This window comes from Andrena cerasifolii, chromosome 5 (genome assembly GCF_050908995.1).
Source record: "Andrena cerasifolii isolate SP2316 chromosome 5, iyAndCera1_principal, whole genome shotgun sequence".
In the NCBI taxonomy this organism is placed as follows: Eukaryota; Metazoa; Arthropoda; class Insecta; order Hymenoptera; family Andrenidae; genus Andrena; species Andrena cerasifolii.
The window spans coordinates 13,110,484-13,123,286 of NC_135122.1; the positions used below are offsets into that span (position 1 = coordinate 13,110,484).

The 12,803-nt window shown below is 49.9% G+C and overlaps 1 protein-coding gene across 6 annotated transcripts in view; it reads left to right on the forward strand.

The window, feature by feature from the left end:
* Positions 1 to 12,803, forward strand: part of LOC143369068 (latrophilin Cirl) — a 379,879-nt gene that overhangs the window by 351,503 nt on the left and 15,573 nt on the right. For 4 of the 6 annotated variants that reach the window (XM_076812488.1, XM_076812487.1, XM_076812491.1 and 1 more), the window contains 10 exons: positions 3,221 to 3,327; positions 6,582 to 6,765; positions 7,040 to 7,218; positions 8,065 to 8,706; positions 9,744 to 10,155; positions 10,298 to 10,523; positions 10,601 to 10,766; positions 10,888 to 11,102; positions 11,392 to 11,495; positions 12,483 to 12,527. In XM_076812488.1, the coding sequence (XP_076668603.1) occupies positions 3,221 to 3,327; positions 6,582 to 6,765; positions 7,040 to 7,218; positions 8,065 to 8,706; positions 9,744 to 10,155; positions 10,298 to 10,523; positions 10,601 to 10,766; positions 10,888 to 11,102; positions 11,392 to 11,495; positions 12,483 to 12,527 (2,280 nt within the window). Of the gene's footprint in view, positions 1 to 2,727; positions 2,835 to 3,220; positions 3,328 to 6,581; positions 6,766 to 7,039; positions 7,219 to 8,064; positions 8,707 to 9,743; positions 10,156 to 10,297; positions 10,524 to 10,600; positions 10,767 to 10,887; positions 11,103 to 11,391; positions 11,496 to 12,482; positions 12,528 to 12,803 lie in introns of all 6 variants that reach the window. The other 2 variants (XM_076812489.1, XM_076812490.1) reach the window with 2 other exon arrangements.

Consider the following 12,803-nt stretch of genomic DNA (forward strand, 5'->3'; position numbering starts at 1 on the left):
GGACACACTGATTTGTATTTTAACACTAAATGTACCCGCACTTTATTTAGGCTACCTATTGCGAAGCGAAGGTCATGCTATTGCAAATTGTCAAATGGACGAAAGAAAAAAATTAATGCAGAATTTTGAACAGAATCTTAAACCCGGTCACTGGACCGGGCGTGGTACGTTTAGTGTTAAGTATTTTAGCACAGCAAGTATAACGGCAATGGGCCCATTGTATCTCGTAGTAGAGACAATTCTGGGAAAGTGTATTTGAATAGATTCGCGGACCTACGGCTGTACGACATTTGAGACAGTATTATTAGTAGAGTGTGCCAATGCAGTTTGGATAAATAATTTAGGAATACGTTGTAGCCGTTGAACGAAGGGTGCGCGCCGGTGAGAATGGAGTATCGAGCCGGATCGGCGATAACAGGAAAGGGGGCTTCGTCCCGTTTCTTCTCCCCGGGTAACATAGTAATCTACGACCTGGGGGCCAATTACGCGGAGTAACCGGAACTTCCCAGGGGCTGTCGATACACGCCACTCGAATCACGACAAATTGACGCGACCTCCCTCGCAAAGTCAACGGGAATTCCGCCCTTTCGCTCGCCGCCGATCGATTCGCCCCATCCGCGTGCGCGAATTAATCCTTCCAGCTCGAAGGAACGGTTCCCCCTCTTTTTTGTTCCACCTGTCCCTTCGGTTTGCTGCTCGCCGTGCCTCGCGCGCTCCGGGAAAACCCGTGTACCACCGGTAACGGGGACGAGCGGGGAAAAAAGAACAAAAAAAAAAGGAGAGGGGCTGGGAAAAATCATTCGAAAGGGAAGGATGGCAGCGAGCCGCGAAATTTCCACGCGCAAAACCAGCAAACGACGAGGCCGCTTAATCCTCCGAAATAGTGGCTGCCACGCGAAGCGATAACAGGCCATGTGTGGGCTTTGCACCTGCACTTCGCTCAGCCCTGGCCAACAATGGGGCCGTGTACTCGATTTAATGGCTTGCCCCCTCCCCCGCCGATCGAGATTAAACCGTGCGCACCTTGCCGATTCCAAGGCGGCCACCGTGTCCGTATATTATTCACAAGGGAGACCGTGCGCCGGGGAGGGTTAAAGACTAACAGGGTTCAACAGGGCGCACGACTCATATGGAGAGATATTTTAATCGATCGCGTCGGTGGGGGGATGATAGCAGTTGTGGTATTTCTGTTTGCGTCTTTTCTTCGGATACGATAAAAACGTTTGGTATATTATCGAGAGAACTGGAATAAAGGTAACCGTGTAAGGTTTAACGACTGTACAAAGTCGAACGCAGTCGATTAAAATGACAGGGGCTCCAGGTTGAATCGCCAAGCACCAGAACGCCGCGCCGTTTCGATAGCATTTTCTTAATTAAGTCGAGTGCACTTCCGGGACGCCATCGATCGGTTCGTTACGCTTATTTCCCCGTTTCCGATCCCGTCGTCGCGTGGACGGTATTTTTGTAATAGCATTAAAACGGAACGGCGACGCCGGCATTGCGTTCCGCTCATCGATTTATTTTTAATGGAACGATTTTGTTTTAAAGAGACGGAAGCTCCTCCTCGTCGATAAGGCGATTACTTTGCCCCGCTTTAAATCAAACGACGAAGTGATCCCCGCGAACAACGGCGCTACGCCGTCGTCGGATTAGACCCGAAGGAAAACATCTTTGAAGTAACTGGAGATTTGAAAATAAGTGAAGACCGACTTCGACGGGCGGAAACTGCGACTTCGCTTGTCCCTCCGCGCCACCTCGAATCACGAAGGCGCGCTTTCTTCTTCCACCCATTGTACGTCGCAAGAGGCAAGGCTTTAAGAGTTCTCCTCCGCGAATCCGGCAATAAGGTACTCTTTAACGAACAAGGGTCTCGTAAAGTACCGCCGCGAAGAACGGGGGGCGACGGTGACGTAGAATTCCTCTCGAAAGTTTACCATTTCCTGCCACCGATATTCTCGCGTCCGTCCATTGAGTACACTCGAAATAAAGTGCGACGCTTGTGAGAGCGAATCGGCGCAGCTCGCCACCGTGATCCTTCTTCGAAACTCCTGCCGACGGTACGGGCGACTCGCGGCGCAGGAAACACCCAGGCGTGTGTACGGCACCAAAAATGTTCAGGGGTGTGTACCTTCGGTTCGCGCTCGAATTCGGGGAGCGAGCTGTTTTTGTTTCTGCATGACACTCGGGTTCTCTGTACATACACGCATCGTGGAGCTGTTAACACGGGACAGAATCGAAATCTGGCAACGGTACACAAAACGTCACACGTACGAGTCCGTCTGTTTCACCCTATTGCGCTACTAAAACTATTGCAAACCCTTGTTTCTACTAACCCATTGTCCTGTTGTCGCTCGCTAACACGCGTACCTCGCGGACATCTCCTGTTACTACTAACATTCTCCGCGAAAGCTATCGCGGCTGGTCGTCGACTCGCTTGTACATACATTACATCCCCTGCTCGATGGTAACGGGCCACGCGTCGATTTTACCGCACAGAAGCCCGCGAGTTACGATCTCCCGGTGGTGAACGTTCTTTCGGAGCGCAGTTTAGTGGGAAACCGAGAACGAGGACTATTCCCAAGGTCGTCGCATTTCATCCCCCCCGTTCGGTGCCCGTTACCCTTTGATGCTCGGTTCGTGATCCCGTCCCAAGGACGTCGAATCTCGTCGACCCCCGTTATCACTGTCCTCTGGGGCGACATTCTCTTGCTCACGTGACGATTCCAGGTGCCATTATCGTAATTCCTGTTCGGTGGACGTGCGCAGCGAGATTTTCGAGGAGGACCCGTGTCCCGGAACCGGAAAGTACATCGAGGCCCAGTACAATTGCCTAGGTTGGTGGTGCACAATTTTCTTTTCCATCGACCCCCTCGGTCCAACCTCCAACGGGATGCCGGCTGAAGCGCCCGCCCGTTTCGGATCCACGCTTTTTCCACGGCTACCGGCGTTCGTCGAAACGAAACGGGAGACCGCGGGCACGGAAAACAACGAACGTTTGGCAGCGCGGAGCGCGTTGGAAAAAGCTTGGATCCATGGGCCGATACGGCTGGCGGCAGCGGCGAAAGCCGCGAATTTCGTGGAAAAAGTCTCTTCGCGCGATCCTCCCCTCCCCCCGAATACGCTGACGACTGGTAAGAAAAAAGGGACAGGATCCATGGCACAGTGCACTTGGTAAGGGTGTACGACGGTGATTTTTATTCGAAAACTCGCCCCGCTCCAGGTGCAACGACCAGCAAAACTGCAGCATCGTTGCGTCCACGTTGCAATTCGGCGACCCCTGTCCCAACACGCACAAGTACCTCGAGGCGCACTATCGTTGCGTGTCCGGTAAGTAAAACTCTGCCATTTTTATACGCGCCTATCCTTCGGCCAACGTCTCTGTATTATGTATCGTTTATTTTACAAGCGGCCTTTTCCGTAGAAACACCGTGGAACGAGCGCATGGGCGTCGACTTCGCGCGATCATATCCGAACGGTCACGAATTCCGCAGGAAAGCTGCGCTCTCGGTGCAACACACCGATTCCGCTCTTTCGGCCACTCCTTTTACCTTTCAAAATTCATGCTCGCTTTCGCCTGCTGCACAAGGATTTCAAGAGTGCCCCCTTTTTAGCGACGCGTCCCTGCGAGACGATTCGTTAATTTCGTTTAGAGGTCTCACGTGGGAAAATGTGACGCGGCATTCAGTGTTTTCTCGCGTAGCGGCGAGAAGTCGCTAGCCAATTGGCGAGAATCGATTAGAATTTCCCGAAGTCGGCGCTTATGATTCGCGTTGCCCACGTAACTGCAAGCCCGTGTCTCGATAAAGATCTCCCAGCGGCTTGCATCGGCTATGCACTCCCGAGACAGACGGAGTATAAAGTGGGAGAGGAGAAAAAAACCGAAAGGAGAAAGGGGTTAAAAAGACAGCGAGAGGGAGAGAGAGAGAGAGAGAGGGGGGAAGGTGGAAGAGTTCGCGAGGACGTGATCTTTGCAATCGAGAAATCGATCGCAGGGGATCGGTAACGCGAGATACACGCGGCCGCGCGTCCAACTTTTCTGACGTGTTTCGTATCCGTAATGAAACTCTCTTCCAACACAGTCCAATAAGAACCGAGAGAGAGAGAAAGACAGACAGTGGAGATTGCTGTAAGCATCGATCGTTACGCTCGATGATACTGCGATTCAACTGTGGCGAAACGACGTCTCGGCACGTTATTGTAAATTTGCATCCCCTGGTTCGCCTTCATAAACACACTCCCGGTTAATTTGCCTCGTTTAGCGCGTTCTGTTGTCGCGACTCGCATCATCGTGAATTAGTTGGCTTCTGAGATCGCTATAAATACGGCCCCTGAAAGGATGCCACTCGTCCGACGTGCAGGAGTTTAGCCTCTTGAAATCGAAAGTGGTGAACTTCCGCTATCCTCGGGGCAGAGAAAACTCGCCGCTTCTGCTTTACGACGATCGAATAGGCGCCGCCAACGCGGGCAGCAAGGTGAGTCCTTCGACCTCGTAACGTTAACACCTAAGGTGAATGTCCCATTTTCTGCTCGTGTCATCATTTCTGCTCATTTCGTATTTTTCTTATTATTATATGCGTTACGTTTGTACTACAGTTGCAACAAAATAATTCTAAATTATTTAAACAGTTACGCGAGTGTCGCACGAGCTTGTGTATACGTCGCTATTTTTCATGAGCAGAAATACGGACATTTAGAGCATTATATATTTAATTACAAATTACTAATAGTTAAACATCTTGAAATATGTTTCTTAAATAGTTTTTGAATTGGTTGATTTGTTATTAAAGAATTAATCAATTACTCTGCAAATTTTGATCGCAAACAAATTTTGTACACCTTCTTTATGACGAGTTACCTCTTAAATCAGCAGAAATTGGGACATCCACCTTACCGTTACGATCTGACGAAACCACCGCACAGTGGTACATGATGACATATTTTGTTCAAATCACCCTACAGGTCGTAATTGTTCAGAAAACTTGACGATTTTTTTTTAAATTCTTCGCAATTAAATTCTCTGTCGATCTGTCCGGCCGAAATTTTGAATATCTGAAATTAAATTCGGAACAGGCGACCAAAAAAGCCCGCAGATACTAAAAAATCAGCAACGAAATTCAAACTTTCGGCCGGACAGATCGATAGAGAATATAATTGCGAAGAATTTAAAGAAATATCGTCAAGTTTTCTGAAAAATTACGACCTGTAGGGTGATTTGAACAAAAAATGTTATTATGTACCACTGTGAACCGGGCGACACAATCACTTATTGCACCATAAACTGTCAACTCCTCGTCTCTGTTTGCCTTTCACGGCTCCTAGCACTCGTCCGCGCCGTGATCGATACTCAGGGAGGCTCGATAGATCGCTTTCGGGGCACCGACGCATATATTCAAGGGGGAGTCGGATCTGTTGGTAGCCCCGCAGCCTCTCTCTCTCTCTCTCTCTCTCTCTCTCCCCGCCTTCGCCCTCTCTTCGTAACGCGCGTATAAGTCTGTCTTTCTCCTGCACAGTCGACTATCGTAACGGACATCGGCGACGTCCGGTATTTTACCTTATCGCCAACCCCTTCGGCCAATAAAGATGACCCCTATAGAGATAGTGCCGCGAAATACGCGGACCATCCCGTTCAGGGATTAACTGCCCTCGCCATCTTGGGTTAAAGATCGTTTTCTCCTCTTAGGCCAGATATAGTCGCGATATCGGCCCGCGAGGCAGGCTAATCTCGTCGCGAGGCCTCGCCTCGCAGCCCGGGGCATTCGTTTTCGGGAATATTTCTGTCGCGGTCGATGGTACGTCACGATTGTCCAGGGCGGGCATTGAAACGTCCGGACTAAAAGACGCGGACGATCCGCGATACCGGGGCCCATGGAACGGGCCCAGAGGGACAAGATCTTCGCAGTCGCTGTCCTCCCGATGTATCGTTTGTCACCTTTTAAGGGGATGATACGATCGGCGTTGGTGATGGAAGGTAATATCGATAGCCTACTCCGCGAAACCGGAAAGAATTGGGGGAGAAATGTGAAAGCGCAAAGATTCCCTTCCTTCTTCGAGTTTGCTGTAGATAACGCTTGGAGCTCTTGAGTTATCGCTGTGTTATTATAAAATCGATAGTGTGTCGTACATTTTTGCCTGATCTCCATCACCAATACCATCGATTAATCTCGCCTTTTATCCAAGGAGATACGCTAAAAATAAGCCCCCAATCGTCCAGATTAAGAACGTTTTCACCGCGACGTAGCAATTCCGCGCGGAACAAAGACCGTCCGCTAGTTTCTGGCCACGAGGGAGAGAACGCTTCGACGAGAATTGGCGAGAGATTCATCCCCCATTCCTCCCTCCAGAGGAGGTTTAAAATATCTCCGTCGTTTGAACCGGAGAAGCTCGTCGCCTGCCCCCGACGAGCTTCTCAAATCACTTTCCTTCTTAATTATACTCGGCGTTCGAATCCGATAAGCTCGTAGACGAGCTCTTAGGATCCGAGCCCCTCACCTCTCCTTTTCGCGCCTCTTCGGTCTTCGCCGCTTCGGTCCCAAGCCTTTCACGCGCCCGACGTTAAAACGAGCTCGACGAAACACTTGCAGCTGCAACGACCACGACAACATCCCGTCCGAGTCCACCGTGGTTCATGACTTCTCAGCCAAGTGTCTGGAGTACGGCTAAGCCGACTGTCAGGCCACCCACCAGGATCTCGACGCCACCAGCACAGCAGCCGCCCCAGCCACTGGCACCGTCCACCCCAACACTGCCAATAACCACCACGTCAAGGTCAGTGCACGCTTTGAAACGTAAACACAGAACATCCCCGGGAGCAATCGGTTCTCTACCGAGAGCCTTAACAGTTCTCGAGGTAATGGCATCGTGGCCAAACGATTAAGATAAACCGGAGAAGCGGTCACGTAATTCGCAAGAGGTATCGCTAGATGTCTGCTAGAAAAACAGACTTCTGGAAGGGTTCGGTGAAATCGAGTTATGTGGTGGCTTTAGAAGGGGAAATATTTTTGCTACGGGACGACCTCTGAAAATGACGATCCCTTTGCAGTCCGACGTCGACCAAGCCCTCGGTCGATATGGAGGTCCTTGAGGTGGACCAAGACTTAATACTTCCTGCAAATGTTCCACCTGCGAATGGACCAGCGGTGCCTCCCGTCGTCCCTGAAACCACTCAGGCAACAACCACGTCGACCTTTGCTCCTTGGAGAACGAGTCGGAGGACCACTGGTAAGTTGTTGGACCGCTTAAATGGCCCCCTTAAACGGGCAAATGTATCGATGACATCTTGGTTTAACCGGACCGGATGCATTATTCAAGTTTTTCGGTACCGCCGGGGTTAGTTGGCGGAACGTGTAATCGATAGCCAAGCGTGGCGTGCTTTCAGCCGTCCCTTTCTTCTTCTCGCCCATAATCCGCCGTAATATTCTCTAGTATTCTGTCAGTGCGCATTACCGCTGCAAGATTATATCAATCAAATGAACCTTGATGGCCCCCGCCGTGGCAAGATTTATCGAGTGGATGTGCACAACTGGTTTGAACTATCGGCCGTCGATTATAGCCGACGCGACGCGTCGGTTCAGCTGAGGGCATGTCGGCTGTCAATTACACTCGACAGTACCGAAAGGGTTAATGCTCAAAGGGCGGACGTCGGGAGCTTCCAAAATTCGGCTGACCGATCGGAAAGACGTTAAAACCGATATCGACCCGGTTGGCCGTTTTTCCCATCGTTATCGCCGCATCGGCTACCCTCGTTCGTTACCCTTAAGCGTCGTCCGACGCGATCGTAGCCGCGCGTTAAAACCGCCGCTCCCTGGTACACCGCCGCTCGTAAATCGTGTCCAAGCATCGAGTTGCGCGTAACTCGCCAACTACGTAACAATCATCGCGAAAGATTAAGGCACCCCTGGGTATCCAAAATTCCATTTCGCGGAGCCGATAGGATGTTGCGCGTTAAGCCGGGCGCCCGCCGCGCCGCGCCGGGGGTCGGACACTAGAATCACATTAAAGCCCGTGCCATTAACTAAAGCCGAGTAACGGGCCAACTAACGCTCGTAACTAACTCAAATATTCCAGTGCCCAGCACGCTCTACCCGGAGTCCAGCTCGAATGGCCAGTGGTACGACTACGGCAGACAAGTGTGTCCCCCGGTGATAGCCAGGAACCTCTCGTGGAACACGACCAGGGCCGGGGACGTGGCCGTTCAGAGTTGCCCGGGCGGTGCCAACGGTCTGGCCCGCTGGAGATGCCGGGCCAAAGGGGAGTCCGCCTTCTGGCACCGGGAGACACCGGACCTGAGCGAGTGCCGCTCCGTCTGGTTGACCACCCTCGAGAACAGGGTGACAGAGGGGGACGTCATCCTCGGTATCAGTCGAGAGCTCTCTCAAGTGACGAACAACAGCCGCGGCCTCTACGGCGGCGACATGATGATCACGACCAAGATTATCAAGAACATGGCGGAGAAGATGGCCCAGGACATCAGGACGTACCAGGACGCGAACCAGAGGGAGGTGAGCGTGACGGAGCTGTTGCAGGGTGTCGTGAGGACGGGTAGCAACCTGCTGGACAAGGCGCAAATGGCGTCTTGGAAGGATTTGAGCCATCAGGAGCAGATGAGAGTCGCCACCTCCCTATTGATCGGCCTCGAGGAGAACGCGTTTTTGTTGGCCGACACGCTGATGCACGAGAAGACGATCACTCACGAGGGAAGGAACATACGTGAGTATTCAGTCAGTCGGGTTTCTTGGGCGACGCGAGCATTGTGGTGGGTGCTTTCCTTCAGATATAATTTCAAGCAGAACCTCCCAATGATTAGATTTAACTTCATCCTACAGCCTCCGCTTTAACACCTTTTTTATTACGCTGTCCAGTTTATCGAGCACGTCGGAAAAGAAACGGCAACGTTGAATGCCCAGTAAAATGGACACGCGAGTATCGTGGATCCAACTTCAGCAGTGGGTCGCATAAATCTAGATCCCTTATCTGGGGAATGCGACGCCTGGTAATATCCGGCGCAGATAAAACAAAGATCCGAACCCATCGTAATTCTCTGGTACCTTCGTGGATAATGTTGTAACCCGAGCTTTACCTCTCTCTTCCGACCATTATCACAACAAAAACCGCCGGGGGGGAAATTACGGGCGATTTGATTTACTTCCCGGAAGTGAATGTGGCTCGCGGTGATTGAGCATGGAAGCGCGAGTTTATACGCCGCGGTCGGACGAAGTAGCGGCAACGGCAGCAGCAGCAGCAGCATTAGATCCGCGCGTGATAAATAGCGTAACAGTAAAGAGGCAAAAAGATGATGAGTTCTGATGAGCGACAGCCGGCCGGATGCCATGTAACATAATATTCCCTCACCTTGGGCCGTTGCGCCCTTTCTTCCGCGACAGCGGAAAACTCCACGCCATCATCGCGTGCCACGAATTTTTCCCGTCATCGATGCCGTCACGTTGGTGACCGATCGAACGGGGATAGGTACGTGACTGAAAGAAAAACCCGTATGGCTAGGTTCATTGTTCATCGAAGTATGTAGGGGATGATCCCTGGTGAAGGAATCTGTCGAGAGTCTAGAATAAAGTTTCCGAGAGTGTGCCTTGGGATTCGAGAATGAACTCGAATATCTACCAGCTACAGGGCCACTGGTAGGGTAGGGAAGAAAGTTTGAGGCAGATATGGAAAATGGAAATGATACATCACGCCCTCAATTATCCTACACGAAGTAAGCACACCGTATTTTGTTTGAAATGAAACAGTGATGGAAGTGCGCGTGCTGGACGCACGGAACATCGGCGACGATCTGGAGGTGTTCCCGACCGAGGTCGCTCAGCAAAGGTGGACAGCCTCAAATGATCGCGTGGAGCTGACCAGGGGCGCTTTGCTGGAGAACAGCGAGGGCGGTATTGTGCGTTTAGTCTTCATGGCCTTTGACAGACTCGAGGAGATCTTGCAGCCGCAAGCCGAGGTATCGTCCCTGGTCATGAACGACGACCCGCAACCGCTACCGAAAAGGAACACGACCAGGCTGCTCAACAGCAAAGTGATCTCCGCGTCTTTGGGCAAAGGGAGGCACATACAGCTCAGCGAGCCTGTCAGGGTCTACTTCAAACATCTGTCCATTGAGAACGTCACCAATCCGACTTGTGTCTTCTGGGATTACATTTTGAGGTACATCTCTTTCCTCTATCTGTTAAGGTTGAATAAAATAGTCGTCTACCGGCCCTTTGCTAGACCGAGTATCTACATACTTGAGATCGGCTGTTTCTCGTTATTCTTCGTATTTCACGTCCCGTGTGTCCTCGTGTTTCAGTGCTTGGTCAGAGGAGGGTTGCCAGATACGCAAAACCAACGAGACTCACACAGTATGCGAGTGCAACCACCTGACGAACTTCGCCGTCCTCATGGACATCCACGCTGTGAGATTGGACATCGCTCATCAGGTTGCGTTGCAGATCATCACCTACATCGGCTGCATCATTTCCGTGGTCTGCCTCGTCCTGGCCATCCTGACGTTTCAATTATTTCGAGGACTGAAGGTAACCGTCCACTACGGCCCACTCCCCCAGCCTCTCCCAGGAATCCTGGCCATATGTAAGAGTAATTCTCGTTGCAGTCGGACAGAACGACCATCCACAAGAATCTCTGTGTGTGCCTGCTGATCGCGGAAATTTTATTCGTTTGCGGAATCGGACAAACGAATCAGAGAATTGTCTGCGGCATCGTCGCCGGACTGTTGCACTTCTTCTTCCTCTGCGCGTTCGCCTGGATGTTCCTCGAAGGTACCTCGCCAATGCAAATTTATAATACGACAGCACTGTCGCAGCGGCGACACAGACATCAAGTAATTTCTTGGCCGAGGCGGGAACAAGGGTCTGATCTTCTGCCTTGACTTTCTTTCAGGATTCCAATTATACGTGATGCTGATCGAGGTATTCGAAGCGGAGAAATCGAGGCTCCGCTGGTACTATCTGGTTGCTTACGGTGCTCCACTGCTGGTCGTTGCAATTTCTTGTATAATCGATCCTCTCAGCTACGGTACCGATCGATATTGCTGGCTACGAGCGGACAACTACTTCATCTTCAGCTTCATCGGGCCTGTGATACTTGTCATACTGGTGAGTCGATTCTATACAGACTTCGTAAACTCCAATTTGGATTTCGAGCTACATGCACGTCCATTTTGACTAGAGACTAGTTGCTTCTGGTACATAGAGTTTTGGAGCTCCTTAATTATTAGATAGGGGATCGTTTAAGTGTAGATGATACGAGGATTAGTTTGAACAAATAAGTTGATATTCCCATGCAGTAACGTTCCCTCTGAGCTACCAGAGCCTGATACGCAGAAGCTGTAGGTTTATGGAAATCGAGCATATTTTTCAGTGCATTCTGTTTCTGTCCCGTCAGGCGAATTTGGTGTTCCTGACGATGGCGATTTACATGACGTGCCGGCACGCGAACATGTCCGTGGCGATGAAGAGTAAGGAGCACTCTCGATTGGCCAGTGCAAGGTAAGCCAAGAGAATCCGGGTTTGCCTTCGACTTCCGGCGTAAAAAAGAAGCAAATCTGTACATATACGTTATTTCTATACGAATCGATCAATCGAGTCCGTCCGTGTGAACATGTTCAGAGATATGATAAATACATCCTCTTGTCGAGTAGAATCGAAGTGTTTGTTTGGTGCTTTCGGTTCACGTTCGCAAGCTTCAATCGCTTAAACAGTTCTCCCGAAAAGAGAATCTTATCGTCACGCATCCATTTTGGCGGCCATGCTGAGTCTTTTAGTTTTACATTTTTTTGTTTTATTTGTTTCTTGGTCTCTGTTCTTATGAGTTCATGTGTTGGAATGATCGCAGATTTCGTTCGTTCGACACACCACTTGTATTGCTGTAAATCTTAGGTATTATATGGATATGGTATATAAATATATATATATATTGTGCTTATGATTCCACGACACTCATGATGTATTCGTGATAAACGCCGTCACAGTCGAGTTATGTTTCAATGGGTAATAATTATCTAGCATTTTCTGATTTAAACGAAGCGAGCAGGCATATCTCAAATGAAGAGAGACATAGCGATAACGACGCGGTATTAACTTGATGAATATCCGTACGGAAACGTTGGTGATGGTAGTTGAAGCCTCCTGCAAACTCGACTCGAATTATTATCGAGGCTGCTTCCATCCCGGTCCGTCAGTTCTGAGATAAATATATATATATTTTTTATTCTGTTTGTCGAACAATTCGACCGCGATTAAACTTTCCTCGATCTCGTCGGTCTATTCTAGTAACAGCGCATAGTAATACGAATCGAGTGCTGCACTGGCGAGAGAAATATATCGCATATTTTTTTTCTTTATATAATCAATTAATTAATGGTGCCGGAACAATCACCTAACTTTGCTGTCTTGTTTCATTTTTTGTATTAAATCTTCTACCCACTTCTGTCTACACTGTTCTACATTCTTCTGCATGGCGTGGTTGGTTGGTAGTGGAAAGGAAGAGAATGCTCTTCCCAACAAATTGCAAGCGCACTTGTAAGATATTTACCATTTTTATTATTATCTCTCACATCTCATTAATCCGTCATTAATACGCGCCATTTACTAGTCGTTGTTCCCCGATCCCTTATCATCCCTCTCTTTCCCTTGCGTTCACCTGTGTCGTATTTCGTTTCGATTCCAGCTAACGATCATTTTTCTATTTTATTTCAACACACATTTGTGAATGTAGAACGTAGACTAAGTAGTAGTCTCATCGTGACGAACACTCAAGCTTTAAGGCTCTCTCAGACCAGACACTCGACGGTTTTC